This window comes from Adiantum capillus-veneris, chromosome 1 (genome assembly GCF_014529385.1).
Source record: "Adiantum capillus-veneris isolate H3 chromosome 1, ASM1452938v2, whole genome shotgun sequence".
NCBI classification, from domain to species: domain Eukaryota; kingdom Viridiplantae; phylum Streptophyta; class Polypodiopsida; order Polypodiales; family Pteridaceae; genus Adiantum; species Adiantum capillus-veneris.
The window spans coordinates 11,491,704-11,504,598 of record NC_140931.1 but is presented as its reverse complement, the minus strand read 5'-3'; the positions used below and the strand labels follow the sequence as shown (position 1 = coordinate 11,504,598).

At 41.9% G+C, this 12,895-nt stretch overlaps 1 protein-coding gene across 1 annotated transcript; it reads left to right on the top strand.

Annotated features, from left to right (window-relative positions):
- The first annotated feature begins 5,232 nt into the window (after positions 1-5,232).
- Positions 5,233-6,877, top strand: LOC147464321 (uncharacterized). The gene is made up of 5 exons (XM_086501086.1): positions 5,233-5,261; positions 5,372-5,412; positions 6,442-6,495; positions 6,572-6,644; positions 6,733-6,877. The coding sequence occupies exons 1-5, from the start codon at positions 5,233-5,235 to the stop codon at positions 6,875-6,877; spliced, it is 342 nt and encodes a 113-aa protein (XP_086357212.1).
- The last annotated feature ends 6,018 nt before the right edge of the window (positions 6,878-12,895 follow it).

The following is a 12,895-nucleotide window of genomic DNA, read 5'->3' as shown; positions in this document are numbered from 1 at the left end:
GTAGCTTGATATACCGGTTTGATTTGTCCCCAATGGTCTTCCATATAGTGCATGGGACACTCCTCAAGCATGTCGACTCCATAGGTGATACTAGAGTCTATGTCCTCTTCGCAATCTACATAAGTATTAGATGACTTGCAACCTATTTGGTTCATAGGTGTAACTCTTGGATGAGGGGGTTGCGGTCCTAGCACTGGAGGTGGCAACGGTGTGGTTTGGACCACATTTTGGGTTCTAGGGACCATGTGTTGTAATGGAAACTGTTGCTCCATGGGTGGGGTAGGCATCAATGCAGGAACTTGAGGTGAGTCTGCCCAAGCTATAGGCGGTCTATTTTCCATGATGCGTTTAAGCATTAGGCAATCCTTCGCTTGATGGCCATACCTACCACACGCGTTACAAGTCCCGTTAAACTTTACTCTGAAAGTAGGGCATTCACTCGTAGTATGTGGGCCCAAGCAAATTGAGCACCATTGTTGCTCCCTTCTTGGATACATATGAGTGTTTTGTGGAGCACGATTACCCCTAAGGCTTTCTTGGATGCCCTTTGTGAGATCTGCCAAAGTCATCTCAGATATCGTTTGCTCTTTCACGATTGGCTTTATCTTCATTGGCTCATGCTCTGATGCTTGCGAGCTACTAGACTTCGGCTCGGCAGACACTCTTTCTCCTGCAATCATTAAATTATCCTCCAATTGGATTACATTCATGGTGACTGCTTCCCAAGTAGTGATACCTCTAATGACTAGGCCATTATAGATACTTTCATGTCGTAGTCCCCTAATGAATCTATCGAGCAATTGGTTGTTGTTGAATCGCTCATTTGGATTGCATCGAGAATTCAAATTCTTTAGGCGACTAATGAAGTCTCTCACGGATTCACCTTCTTCTCGTTGGGCTTTCTGGAGCTGAGAGGCTACACCCCAAAGTACTCCCTCTCGTATGTATTCTTTTAAGAACAGTCTCCTAAGAGTAGAGTAGATCGTTTTCTCTTCTACTCTTAAGGTTCTATACCAATCTCCAGCCTTTCCGCTTAGGGTCAAACTCAAAGCGTTACACTTATGTAGCTCATTGTGCTCTTCCAAGGAATCGCACACATGTTCAAAGACTTCCATATGCTTTCTAGCATCTCCGTCTCCATTGAATTTCTGTGTGAGCTTAGCTACTTGAACTGCCTTGCTCCTAGGCTCTCTATCAGGTGCACTACGCATGTTTTCCGCAATAGAGCGACCGATAGTTTGAGCAAATGCTGCCAAATCTCCTATTTGAGCAGGTATAATGGGTGTATGTGCTCCTGGAACCACATGTGAGATGGGAGTTGGCCTTGGCCTTGGCATACGCGCGGCTCTTGGGTCCCAAATTTCGTATGGTAGTGTACCAGATGGTGGTCCAAAGTTTACAGGCGTGGCCCTAGGCATAGGGGGTGCCTGATATGGCATGTTATTATTAAATGGCATGGCTCCACTTGTATAAGAGCTTGGATAATTCCATTGTGGATTGTAAGCTCTTGGAATAATCGGAGGTGTAGGAGCTACATGAGGCTGAGGTACGACAGGTGCACATGATTGATACATACATGTAGGTATAGTTGGGGGCATTGTGCTACTAGGCATCGGCGCAGTATTAACAAATGAACTCCATGGTGTACTTCTTGTCATGCTCACCACTAGGATATGCATGGTAGCCGTAGTGTCATTAAGAGAAAGATGAGCTAGATCTGGGAAGGTAAAGCTGCCACTTGTGGGCTTAGATTGTACTGAGGCTCCTGGCGAAACAACATATGGAGGATCAATGGGGCTCACTGAGGGAGTCTCCATTTGTGATAGGGTTGGTTGGATGGCCTTTCCCGTATCCAAGAATCTCATTAGGCCTGTTGAAGGCATGTTGATCCCTGTGTTCTGTCTTTCTAACTCGACAATCCTATGGAGGACATCACAGACTTTCTATTGTTGCTCACCTATGCTAGTAGCACCCAATGTGGATTGTAGAACATCTAACCAACCCACATGATAGGTGTGTCCTGTTTACCGATCAGTTAAAGCTTCTACTTGTAGGTCATACTCCCAATTTTCGTTTAGGAATATCCCATCTAGGCCCGGCGTGCTGGAGGTTTCCCTTGAAGTGGAAGCATTATTGCTCCCCATAGCTTGCCCGTCCGTGACTGCTACCTTGGGAGCACTGAGTTGCTCGGCTGGCATGATTGTTGTCATAGGAGCCTTTGCTTTCAGGGCTCGACTTTGTTCTAGCCTTCGTAGGTTCTCAATTTCCCTCTCCCTTGTTGCTTGCATATAGCGTTCGATCTCTTGTACTTCGGCAAGACTCCTACCATCGGGTAGTAAAACCTCAGAGGGAGATAGTCCTAAAGGATCAGGAGATGCAGTGGATGGGACATTCACATACACACTCTCAAGAAGCATAGGGTCCATTTTAGGCATGAATGACGAATTTACTTCCCCACTCCCTTCATTTATTTCATTAACCGCATGTTCGGAGCGAGTAGCTCTACTAAGGGTCTCTTTTAAGCGGCTAAACACGCTGGACCCGGGCCGTGGGCCCATGGCATACATGTCTTGACTTGAACTATCAGGGTTTGGTGTAGGATACCCCTCCATGACTAGGTAGTCAGAGGAAGAATCACTAGACGCGATATGAGGATCTTGGGTCGCGGTACCTTGAGTCCCGGCCGAAGGTCCAGAACCTAGGGTGGAGGAATAATGGGTGCCCACGTAAATGGAGGCACTACCAATATGCTCGTGCTCTAACACTCGTCCAGAGCGTAAGTTCATATGACTTGGATCCCCTAGAAGTGTCAGTGAGAGCCCGTGAAGGCTATTCACCTAGTAATTTTGGGTGTTTTGCAACCCAAGTCTTTTCTTATTTTTTGATTTTTTGGTCCTTTTTTTCTGACCCAGCTATAGAATAGAACGTATGATAGCTCAAAACGAGCGTCTCGGTTAGAGGGACGTGCCGTGCTTTACAGCCCTCCGTTTGGTCACTTTATGCCCTCGGAATCCCTAAAACTGTCAATTTCTAGTAGGGAACTAGGCCCGAATTAGAAAGTCTAAGGGTGCAAGTGGAAAGAGAAGGGAGGAGAGTGGAGGACTTGCCCCACATGCTCTCATTCCCTCTTGAGGGGGTAGGGTATATATATAAGAGTGAGTCTAGTATATATCATAAGGCTTGGGCTTGGGCTTGGGCTTGGGGAAATGATCCCGATCCCGATCAAAATTTTAGTGTAGCCCCCCAATCACTCACGCTTAAATATTCTCGGTTTTTTTTTTTTTTTTTTTGGGCGAATACCGCGCGCGGTCTTGGTGACCCTTTCTTGGCCACACACACTGTCACCTACCTAACCTCCCAGTCAACAGCTCACAGCTCACAGCTCACAGACAGCTCACTACCTATCTACTTACTAGCAGTGCTGCTAACCACTAACTAATCTACTAACTAATCTATTAACTGCTTGCTAACAGTGAACTAACTATCCACCTACTTCCTCTCTCACTACCTTGCTGTGCAAAGACTGTGTGCGGGCAAACCTTGACAAAAAACTGTGTACAGACTGTGTGCAACAGAAATTGCTAACTGCCTTCCTACGTATTCATTCACTGCAAACAAGCTAACGACTACTAATTGTGCAAAGACTGTGTGCAAACAGGAAACACAACATTATGCAGAAATCACAGAACTTGCAGACAATACAGAAATTAACAACTTGCAGAAAAACAACTCATTCCTCTTCCTCTTCCTCTTCTTTCCTACTACAAACAACTCATAGGAGAAGCACAAAGTGCCTCTTGGGCTTAGTGCAGGGCGATTCCCCGGCAACGGTGCCAAAAATGTGCGCTCCTTGCCGCACAGTCGAAGTAAGGGACTTGCCGATACACCGTGTGCGAGCCATAGACGGCTCCAAGCACACAACTAGCTTAACTAGTAAGCTCAAAAGAGGGCAATGGTGTGTCACTCACCGCTCTATGCTCCTGCCGTGGAGGATTCCTCACCGCGAAGAAGAAGGAGACGCCGCTACATCGCACTCAACCGCTTCACCGCCGTCGTGCCGCCGCAATGCTTGATCGCACTCTCTCTCTCTCTCTCTCTCTCTCTCTCTCTCTCTCTCTCTCTCTCTCTCTCTCTCTCTCTCTCTCTCTCTCTCTCTCTCTCTTACACACACACACACACACACACACACACACATACACACAGACAAGGAGGTGAAGAAGAAGAAGATGGAGATGGAGATGGAGCAAGAGCACTCTTCTATTGCACAAATGAGAGAATGAGTGAATTTTAGGTTTAGTTGGCTTTTATATGATCTCACCCCATTCACACTCTGGCACCCATGCTTAGCCAACTAATCCCTTGAATGTCCCAGTTAGAGTGCGCCTCTCATCGGCGATCACTCTTACCCTTTTCCTATTGGTCTGACAAGCCCGGTACCTGACTCTACCAAATACATAATACACGTCCGTCGTAGGTGATGGGGTGTCCGTGAGTCGTGAGGGTTAACAACTGTTGAGGCATGATATTACCATGGTGTTGCACCATGGTACAATACTCCATGTGAATTGATATTGCAACTTGTGTGGAAGGTGATAACTACTCTACATAATGGGTAATTACTGCTAAATTTTATTGTGGTTTCAATACAATGTTTTGTATTAGGATGAGTTCACTGCATTTATGTCCAAAGAAAGAGCAAAGCTAGATGCTCTTGGACTAAATGATGTTGAGAAGAAGAATAAACTTAACAAGGCCACAAAGGTAGAAGAGGAACGGTTGAAAGGTAAGGGCTACAAAAACTTATCAATTGCCAGTCCTCTTAATGGTGATGAGTTATTCAAGTTGCTTTTTAGCATTAAATGGGATGAACCTGGAATGTTAAAGATCACTAGAGATAAGCTCTTTTGTTTGACAAGCTCTAAAATCATTTCTGAGAGGTATTGTAGCTATTAGTTTCTCATTTTTAATTGTGTTCGATGCATTTTGATTTGCTCTATGATTGAGTGATATGTTGTTTTTTTTGTTCATAGAAAGAAGATAATTTTGCACCTAATGAGCCTCACCAAGTCTAAGGATCCACAATATCTTCATTTGGTTGATTACAAGATTTTTAGAAGCTACATGAAAAAGGAGACTTATTGGGCTCACTTGCATGGGGAAGCTACACTTATGATTGAAAGGCTGCAAGTAGAAGGTCCACCACTTCCAAATTCTTTTGATCTATTCTACAAGATGAGCATGAAAAAACATATTTTGCAGGTAGATATTTGACCATTGTTTTTGATAGAATATAGACATGTTTTAATTTACACAAGATCAAGTTCAGTATGTTTTTTGATTGTCCCTATGTGTGCAGGCTTTTATTTTTCTATTTTATTTTTCTAATGGATGCAGTGAAATCTTCCGACTCTAGTGAGAAGATGTCGGAGCTTGTGTTGTCGGCTAAGAGAGTGACAGGTTTGCATCTTCCACTTGCAAAATAAGAGCATTTCATTTGTTTGCCATAGTTAGGTGACAGTGGGTCGTATTGAGATTGGTGACATATGATTTTCTGTTTACAAAAAATCCTTAACTTCCCTGTGGAAGCTCAATATGGGGTGGATGGTTTTTTTAACAATACGGGCGTGTGTAATGCCAATGTTGGAAAACACTTAAATCCCTTGTGGGAGCCCAAGACAGGGTTTATGGTTTATTTTGAAAAAGTGTACTCCATACAAAGGAGACTCTGGCGTTTTTTTTTGGGTTACGTGTCAATTGTTATACTATTGTGTGTATGCGCTTTTCGAAGTGGATGATGCCCTAAAATTTTGTAGATGGGTTATACAATGCGTTGAGACGCATGAATTGGATGAAGCCCCATTATTCACTAGAGAGTGGATTAATGTGCGTGATGAGAATACAATGTTCTCTCCCTTTCTGATTGAAAGGAATTTGACAACATGGGAAGCCAATGTTTGTCCTTGGTGATTGGATTATCCACTAGGAATTATACCAAAGCAAGAGTTTGAATTACGGACGAGTAAGTACCTATACACTTGTGGCTGTTTTCTTTTGAGAAAATGTATGTTTTACTTTATTGCTAATTTATGTGATATTGTGTTGTACGGTTGTTGAATGAAGGGTTTCAAAAAGAGAGTGATGATCACTTAGAGGAGACATATGAAGAGTCTCTCCCTCCCGTTTCACATGCAGTTACTCAAAACACCGTTGAGAGTGGCTCTCAAGGTACTCCACTAGCAAGCAATGTATTCAAGAAGGCTAAAGGGACCATGGAGCCACCAAGTACATCAAGATTACCTACTTCCTCTTTGATGCCTCCCATTGTGCCATCTACGGAGCTCGGCATGTCCTCTTTGGCAACCACTATACCCCATCATATGACACCCTCTTCTAATGTGCCCACTACATCCTCATTAGCGCACACTACTTCATTTGTTGCAGAGTCCTCACTTGGGCGAGAGGCTTGGGAGAGAAGGCCGATCACACGATCTATTGGTAAGTTTAATAAAATTGTTAGTAAATTTGTCTTTCATATTTCCTAATTCAAAGCTAATTTGGATAATGCTTGTAGGGTTCCATTACCAAACCGTTGTAGATGTTTTGCTTGTGGATATATCACAAATTGATAAGTTTGCCCTTGATAGGTGGATTTCCATAATGCTTACTTAGTTGCATTTTCTTCTCGCATCGTTCTATGATTTTTAGCATGATTCATGTTTAATTTTCTTATAGCATCAACAATTTTTTTGCGACACAAAATACCAATTTATATAGCAGAGATAGTGTGCCTTGTCGTGAGGTGGCTAGGCTTAGCTTTGCGGATTTTCCTACAAGTTTACTTGTGGATGGTCTAGGACCAATTCCGTTGGGAAAGTAACTTTTCTTTGGGGTAACACCTACAGCTAAATATGGTTGTATGGTTACACAACATCATTCACTTTTGTAGAGGGTTGAGTGCTCCCAAGTGGAACACATTTTCCAAGGGTCTAGTGATAGGGTGAATGGATGTGGCTCGTGAGTTTTTGGCAGATGAGGGGTTTTTAGTCACCATGTGCATGGCCGAGCATATTGGAGATGCTACTAGGGTAGGACTTGTGTTGTTATGTACATGGACCCTCATGTGTAACAAGAAGGCATATCGACATCCACTCACTAGAGAAGCGGTGAGATAACAAACTTAGTTTCATAGTTTTATGTCCTAACTAAAAACTTTATAGCTATGAAATTCATTCTTTGAATTATTTATTTATGCAGATACTTGATCTTACCATGTGTTTTTGGTATCATATTGGCCATCCTATGCCACACTATGATAGGGAGGCACGGGAGAAAATTGCCGAAAGATTGCTTCCAGCAGATTGTAGCTACATGATAGATGATGTAGTCTTCCCCATTGAGATTGATGGTGTCATTCTTAGATGTGGGGCAGAGCGGTCTTCTTTGTTCTTTCGGTAAGATTAGTCTAAATTATGATACTAGTGAATGTTATGGTATATATGTGTTTGCATTATGTTTCTAATTTACTTTTTATATGGTTAGGTGGTTGCTAGCAACGTTTACTGAGCCTCAGGACTATGTTTTGGACTTGTTTGCGGGGTGTGGTGGTTTGGGCCAAGCTTTTGCAGAAGATATGAGGCTTGCATGTGTCTAGAGCTAGATGATGTGCTCTATGAAATATGTTTGACCGACATTGCATGTGGACCTGTGAAATGTTGATTGCGGATGCACACTTGATTGGGAAAACATTATTCTAACAGTACACATCTTGATGTTTTGATTTATGTTTTGATGTACATGGTAGCCATATGACATTGACATGGCATTTTGGTGTGCTCCATACATTTCATTTGGATGTTTCTTTTGTGTTTGTTTTTGGTACATGATGGCCACATGATGTGGAGATGACTTTGATTGTGCTTTCCTATGTAGTTCTATTATGTTGACACCATTGGCTTGTGTGTTGATTTGTGTGAGATAACAAAATCATTTAAGTACTGGAAATAAGAGTTTATGTGAAGGAAATCTCTTGTGGGAGCCCAAGAAAGGGTGTACAGTTTTTTTTAAGAAGAGGTCTCCATACAAAGGAGACTCTAGCAAAAAAATTTGAAATCATGATTTATGTACAGGCTCAAAAACACATACAAATGGTGCTTTTTGTAAAATTTCATAATGCATAAGCATTGTTGTGCTTCCATATTTCTACAAAGCGTTTGGTAGTTGAAGGATTTTACTATGAGGTTTGAGTTTTTTTGCTACACGATGATACTTAAAGACATCATTAGTGTAAAATCAGGGTTCAAAAGCTAAAAAAAACAGTTCCAATTGTAAAAGCTCGAAACTAAAAGATCGCAAAAAAAGAAAATCCCCAACTCAAACCTTTTGGGCTTTTTGGCCAATGTCAAGCTGTACAAAGCTCATACTCAAAATTGGACTTTACAACTTAGTTATTACATGAACTAGCTCAGAGATCATTTAGCTAACTCAGAGATTCTCATATGATTACAAAGATTTTCCCAAAAAAAGGATGGGCATAAAAAAATTTAGGCTCGATGAAGGGGTCGACTCGGATGGCGCCCATCAGGTTTGACTACTAGCATTCCCCCTTCCTAGTCTTTGCACGCCCTCGTGCAAAACTCGGGCATGGTGTTTCATCTTTCACTGTGCCGTTGTTCTTGGCTTTGGCAGTTGCTAGTTGTCATTATGACTGTTGTATTTTTTAGTAATCCAATGTGCTCTTCTCTAATATTTGGGTGAGGAGCTTAAACTTATAAACCCTTTCTTCAATTTCCACCTTTGCTACTATTTCTTTAAAGGGATTTTTCATTAATGTGCTTTGATAGGCTACATGGTGGGCAAGTAGATTTTTATCATGGGGTTGAAGATTGTAAAGTGGATTTCAAAGAACTCGGTCATGAATGCCTCCTCGAATGTTTGCATGTACTGGGAGGGCAGAAACATGACACGATTGCACAATCCCATGATCACATTGCAGCTCAAAATCCCTATCTCTAGGTTCTAGCATAAGCCTTTGGTGCCTTCTAGGAACACTTTCCAAGGGTGTTCCACTACCGTCGATTAGGGAAAATATGAACCCCAAAAGGACCCTGTAGGGTCAAAGATTCTTTTGGAATATACTCTCTACACCAATGAGAATGGGCTTGTGGCCACGGTCCCACCATTTTTTGCATTTTTTTGAATGGCCATAACTTGAGCATTTTAACTTCAAATTTTGTGGACAATAGTGCATTTGGAGCACATTGCCGTGCTCTTTAAATAGATATGTTACATGATATGGTTTTGAGGTACGTAGATATGGGCTATCCATGCCCCCCCCCCCTCCTATTGTTGACTGAAATCTGATTGGTTGCTCTTAGAAGGCCCCTTTCGGGTTCATGTTTTTCCTAATAGGCTCAATGTCTTCAAATGCTGTGATACAGGTTATGAGCATTCTGGAAAATCTTACCAACAACTGCATGTCAAATTTAGGACATCCCCCATATGTATGATGACCCCTTGTAAGGTGTTCACCATGTATCTTTCGGAGACTAGGAAGTTGTTGGCCGGCTTGGATAGAATAGGATAATTTAACATTGTCTTTCGTTTTCTTTTCCATGTGAAGTAGCTATCCTAGGATCGCCATATATTGATGGGATAGAAAGTAGGGTCGATCATTAGGTGTTGTGGGAATTTCTGTAGTAGATCTTATCATGTGGTCGCTTTTCAAACCACCTCTTCTACCAAAGGGACTCATTCTCAAGAATGTCTAGTACCTGGTCCACTGTCATAGGTACTTCTCTGTAGTCCACTTTGTGATTTGGCTAGAGTGTGGCAGCAGCTTCTTTTTCCATCGGAGAGCTTCTTGTTTTAGCTGAGGGGTCATGGATCGCGATCCATGTTGGGAAGGAAAAATTTTCAGGACACTCTTCCCAAGATATACACAAATTGTCTGTACCAAAAAATTCCAATTCAAGGGCCACTTGGGGATCATGGATCATGATCCATGTTGGGAACCAAAAAAATTATGTGATTATAGCGGAGCTGTTGATATGTGCTTTCTCTAGCATTAGTTTGCACCACTCTGATTTTAATTTGGAAGTGAGGTTTGGATTTCGTTTTCTTGCCCAAAAGGCTCTTGATAGTTCCCCCAAGTCCTACCTTGGTTTTGATTGATTCTATTGTTTTGCTTATTTGTTTGCTTATATGACCATTCATAGATATTCATGTACTGGTGATGATCATACCTGTGGAATCTAGTGTAGAGTGGGTGTCCGTAGCATGCAAAAAACTATTGGGCAACTCTAGGTCACAAAGGCTCTCTCTCTCTCTCTCTCTCTCTCTCTCTCTCTCTCTCTCTCTCTCTCTCTCTCTCTCTCTCTCTCTCTCTCTCTCTCTCTCTCTCAGAAAGTGGTAATCTACAAATGAGGTCTGATTTTCCCCATCTGTCTATATGTGGCCATAGCAAGCAAAAAACTATTGGGCATCTCTCTCTCTCTCTCTCTCTCTCTCTCTCTCTCTCTCTCTCTCTCTCTCTCTCTCTCTCTCTCTCTCTCTCTCTCTCTCTCTCTCTCTCTCTCTCTCTCAAAGTGGTAATCTACAAATGAGGTTTGATTTTCCCCATCTGTCTATATGTATTGTGCATTCTTACCTTATTTGTTCACCTTTCACATGTCATATCACCTGTGGCTCAGGCGGCTTGTCATTTGGACACCTGGTTGTTAATCGGTCATGATTCTGCAATTCTGGTCCGTTATAAGTTGACCCAAATTTTGTCATGTGCCAAATCCATCCATATTTGACATGCTCAAACCTCTTGCTTTTGTTTGGCACTTGCTTTCAAAACTTGAATCCGACTTTCTTGGTTCTATTTATTTATTTATTTTTCTTTATTACGCAAGAAAATCACTAAAAATTATTATTGATCGGCCAAAAATTTTACCAAAATTATTCCTCACACTTGTATGTACATACTCTCACTCTAGGCATCTCACTCGTCAACATTTGACACTATGGCTCAATACTATGTCTGCTAAGAGCAAAATTTTACTAAAAGTAAAAAAAAACTAAGTAGAAAAACACAACAGTGTACACATAATCTTTCAATGTCTTGCCACCTAATGTATTGCAATATGCTACTCTAGCTATGATTACTCCCCCCTTCCTATCCAAAGTCGCCCCAGACAAATGTTGGTGCAATGTGCATGGGTGCAAACAATGTGTCTATGCAAGGACGTGAAATGTGGCCCTATCCTACTGATGGAAGAGATGCATCAAGTGACACGGTGTTGTGCAAGATGAGGGTATTGAACCAATCATTCACTGGTTTTGACTGGCGAGGTTTTAGCTATTTTGCATTTACCGAACAAAAGTTGTTGAAGACAAATTGCCCGCTCCTTGATGGTTGGTTGGATAAGTACCAGCATAGGGGTTGGTTGTTGTTTGTGCTTTTTTGAGCTTTAGGTACCCACTTTAAGGTGGGTTTGGGAGAATGTGAAGATGATTGATGGTTTGATTTTTTTGGTCTTCATTGCCATGTTGGTTTTTTGGTAGTCTTTGACCTCTCCGGTTGACATTTGGAAATCCCTTTGTAGTTGATGAAGCATGGATTTGATGTGTGGAATTTTGCCACCATTTGGGTTGATGATTAGATATTTTGGCAATCTCAAATCTGGACTCTGTCAAGTTGGAAGATAGATTGTGAAGAAATCCTTTGGGTATCTAGATCTAATGTGGCTTGGATGCCATGACTGATTTTTTGACCCAAATCCTTATCCATATTGTCTCACTTGCTTGTAGATTGTTGTGGTTGAGGATCTAAATCTGGTTTTCCTGCCCACTGATTTTCCATTATGAGGTTGTACATCCTAGATGTGATCTATTTGTGCCTATGGTGTAACATAAGCTAGGCCCTTGAGAGCGTCTTGCCACTCTGGAATAGCCTTATAAGTGTGCATCCATGAAACTCCCAAGATGATTTTCTCATTCAAGTCCGTATCAACCATGACATGGAATTGATGTGGGTAGTGGTTATTGTCAATGTTAATTGAGACGTTGGCCAGTCCCAAACTGACCATTGTTCCTTTGATGGTTGCCTTTAGGTCACTCTGGATCGATTCAATCATGGAATCCGATAGTTTGAGGTAAGTCGAATACCTCATAGCATTGAGAAGCACCCCAATATATACAAGTGCTCTTTCTTTTGTGACGTCAAGTAGTTGGATATTGATTTGGACATCCATTCCTTCAAACCAACTTTTCTCTATCTAGATTGCTCTTATAGGATGAGAAGATGTTGCAACCTGCGGTAGTGGGGTTGGATTTTGTCGTTCCTTGCATCTTAAAATCCACATCCGAGCTTCCTCATGTGCTTGTTCTTTAATTGCTTGAGGCTCTTTTTTTTTATACCTTTGGCTTCATGTATCTTCTCTAGCATTTACACAGTGAGTGGTAGTTTGTACTTCTTCAATCTGCAACCATTGATCCAATTAGGCATTACCCCCCCCCCCCCCCCCCCCCCTCTAATGTTGCAAGTTGGACGGCACCACTTGGTGATATGACATTAATCACAAATGGCCCATTACCCCACTTTTGGAGTTTCTTGGAGTGTTGTTTTAAGGTGTAGACTAAGACATAGTCACCCTTTTGAATCTCCTTGTTTATCACGTATTGGTCATGGAAGTCTTTCATTTGTGTTTTTTGGGCATACATGGTTGCAACTGCTTTTAGTCTCAATTTGTTCGACTAGATTAGTCGGTCTTGTCTATTTTCTAATGAAACATTTCACTTCGAGTCCTATCATTGTCTCTGTACTCTCTCTCTCTCTCTCTCTCTCTCTCTCTCTCTCTCTCTCTCTCTCCTGTCTTGATTTTGGCATAAGCTAACCCTAATTTCAATTGCT

What these genes read in the sequence shown, in the direction of transcription:
- LOC147464321 (XM_086501086.1), top strand. Translation starts at nt 5,233, where the DNA reads ATGAGCATGAAAAAACATATTTTGCAGGT. An exon ending in AAAAAACATATTTTGCAGGT is followed by an intron (nt 5,262 to 5,371) that starts AGATATTTGACC and finishes TTTATTTTTCTA; the next exon opens with TTTTATTTTTCTAATGGATG. An exon ending in GATAAGTTTGCCCTTGATAG is followed by an intron (nt 6,645 to 6,732) that starts GTGGATTTCCAT and finishes ATTTTCTTATAG; the next exon opens with CATCAACAATTTTTTTGCGA.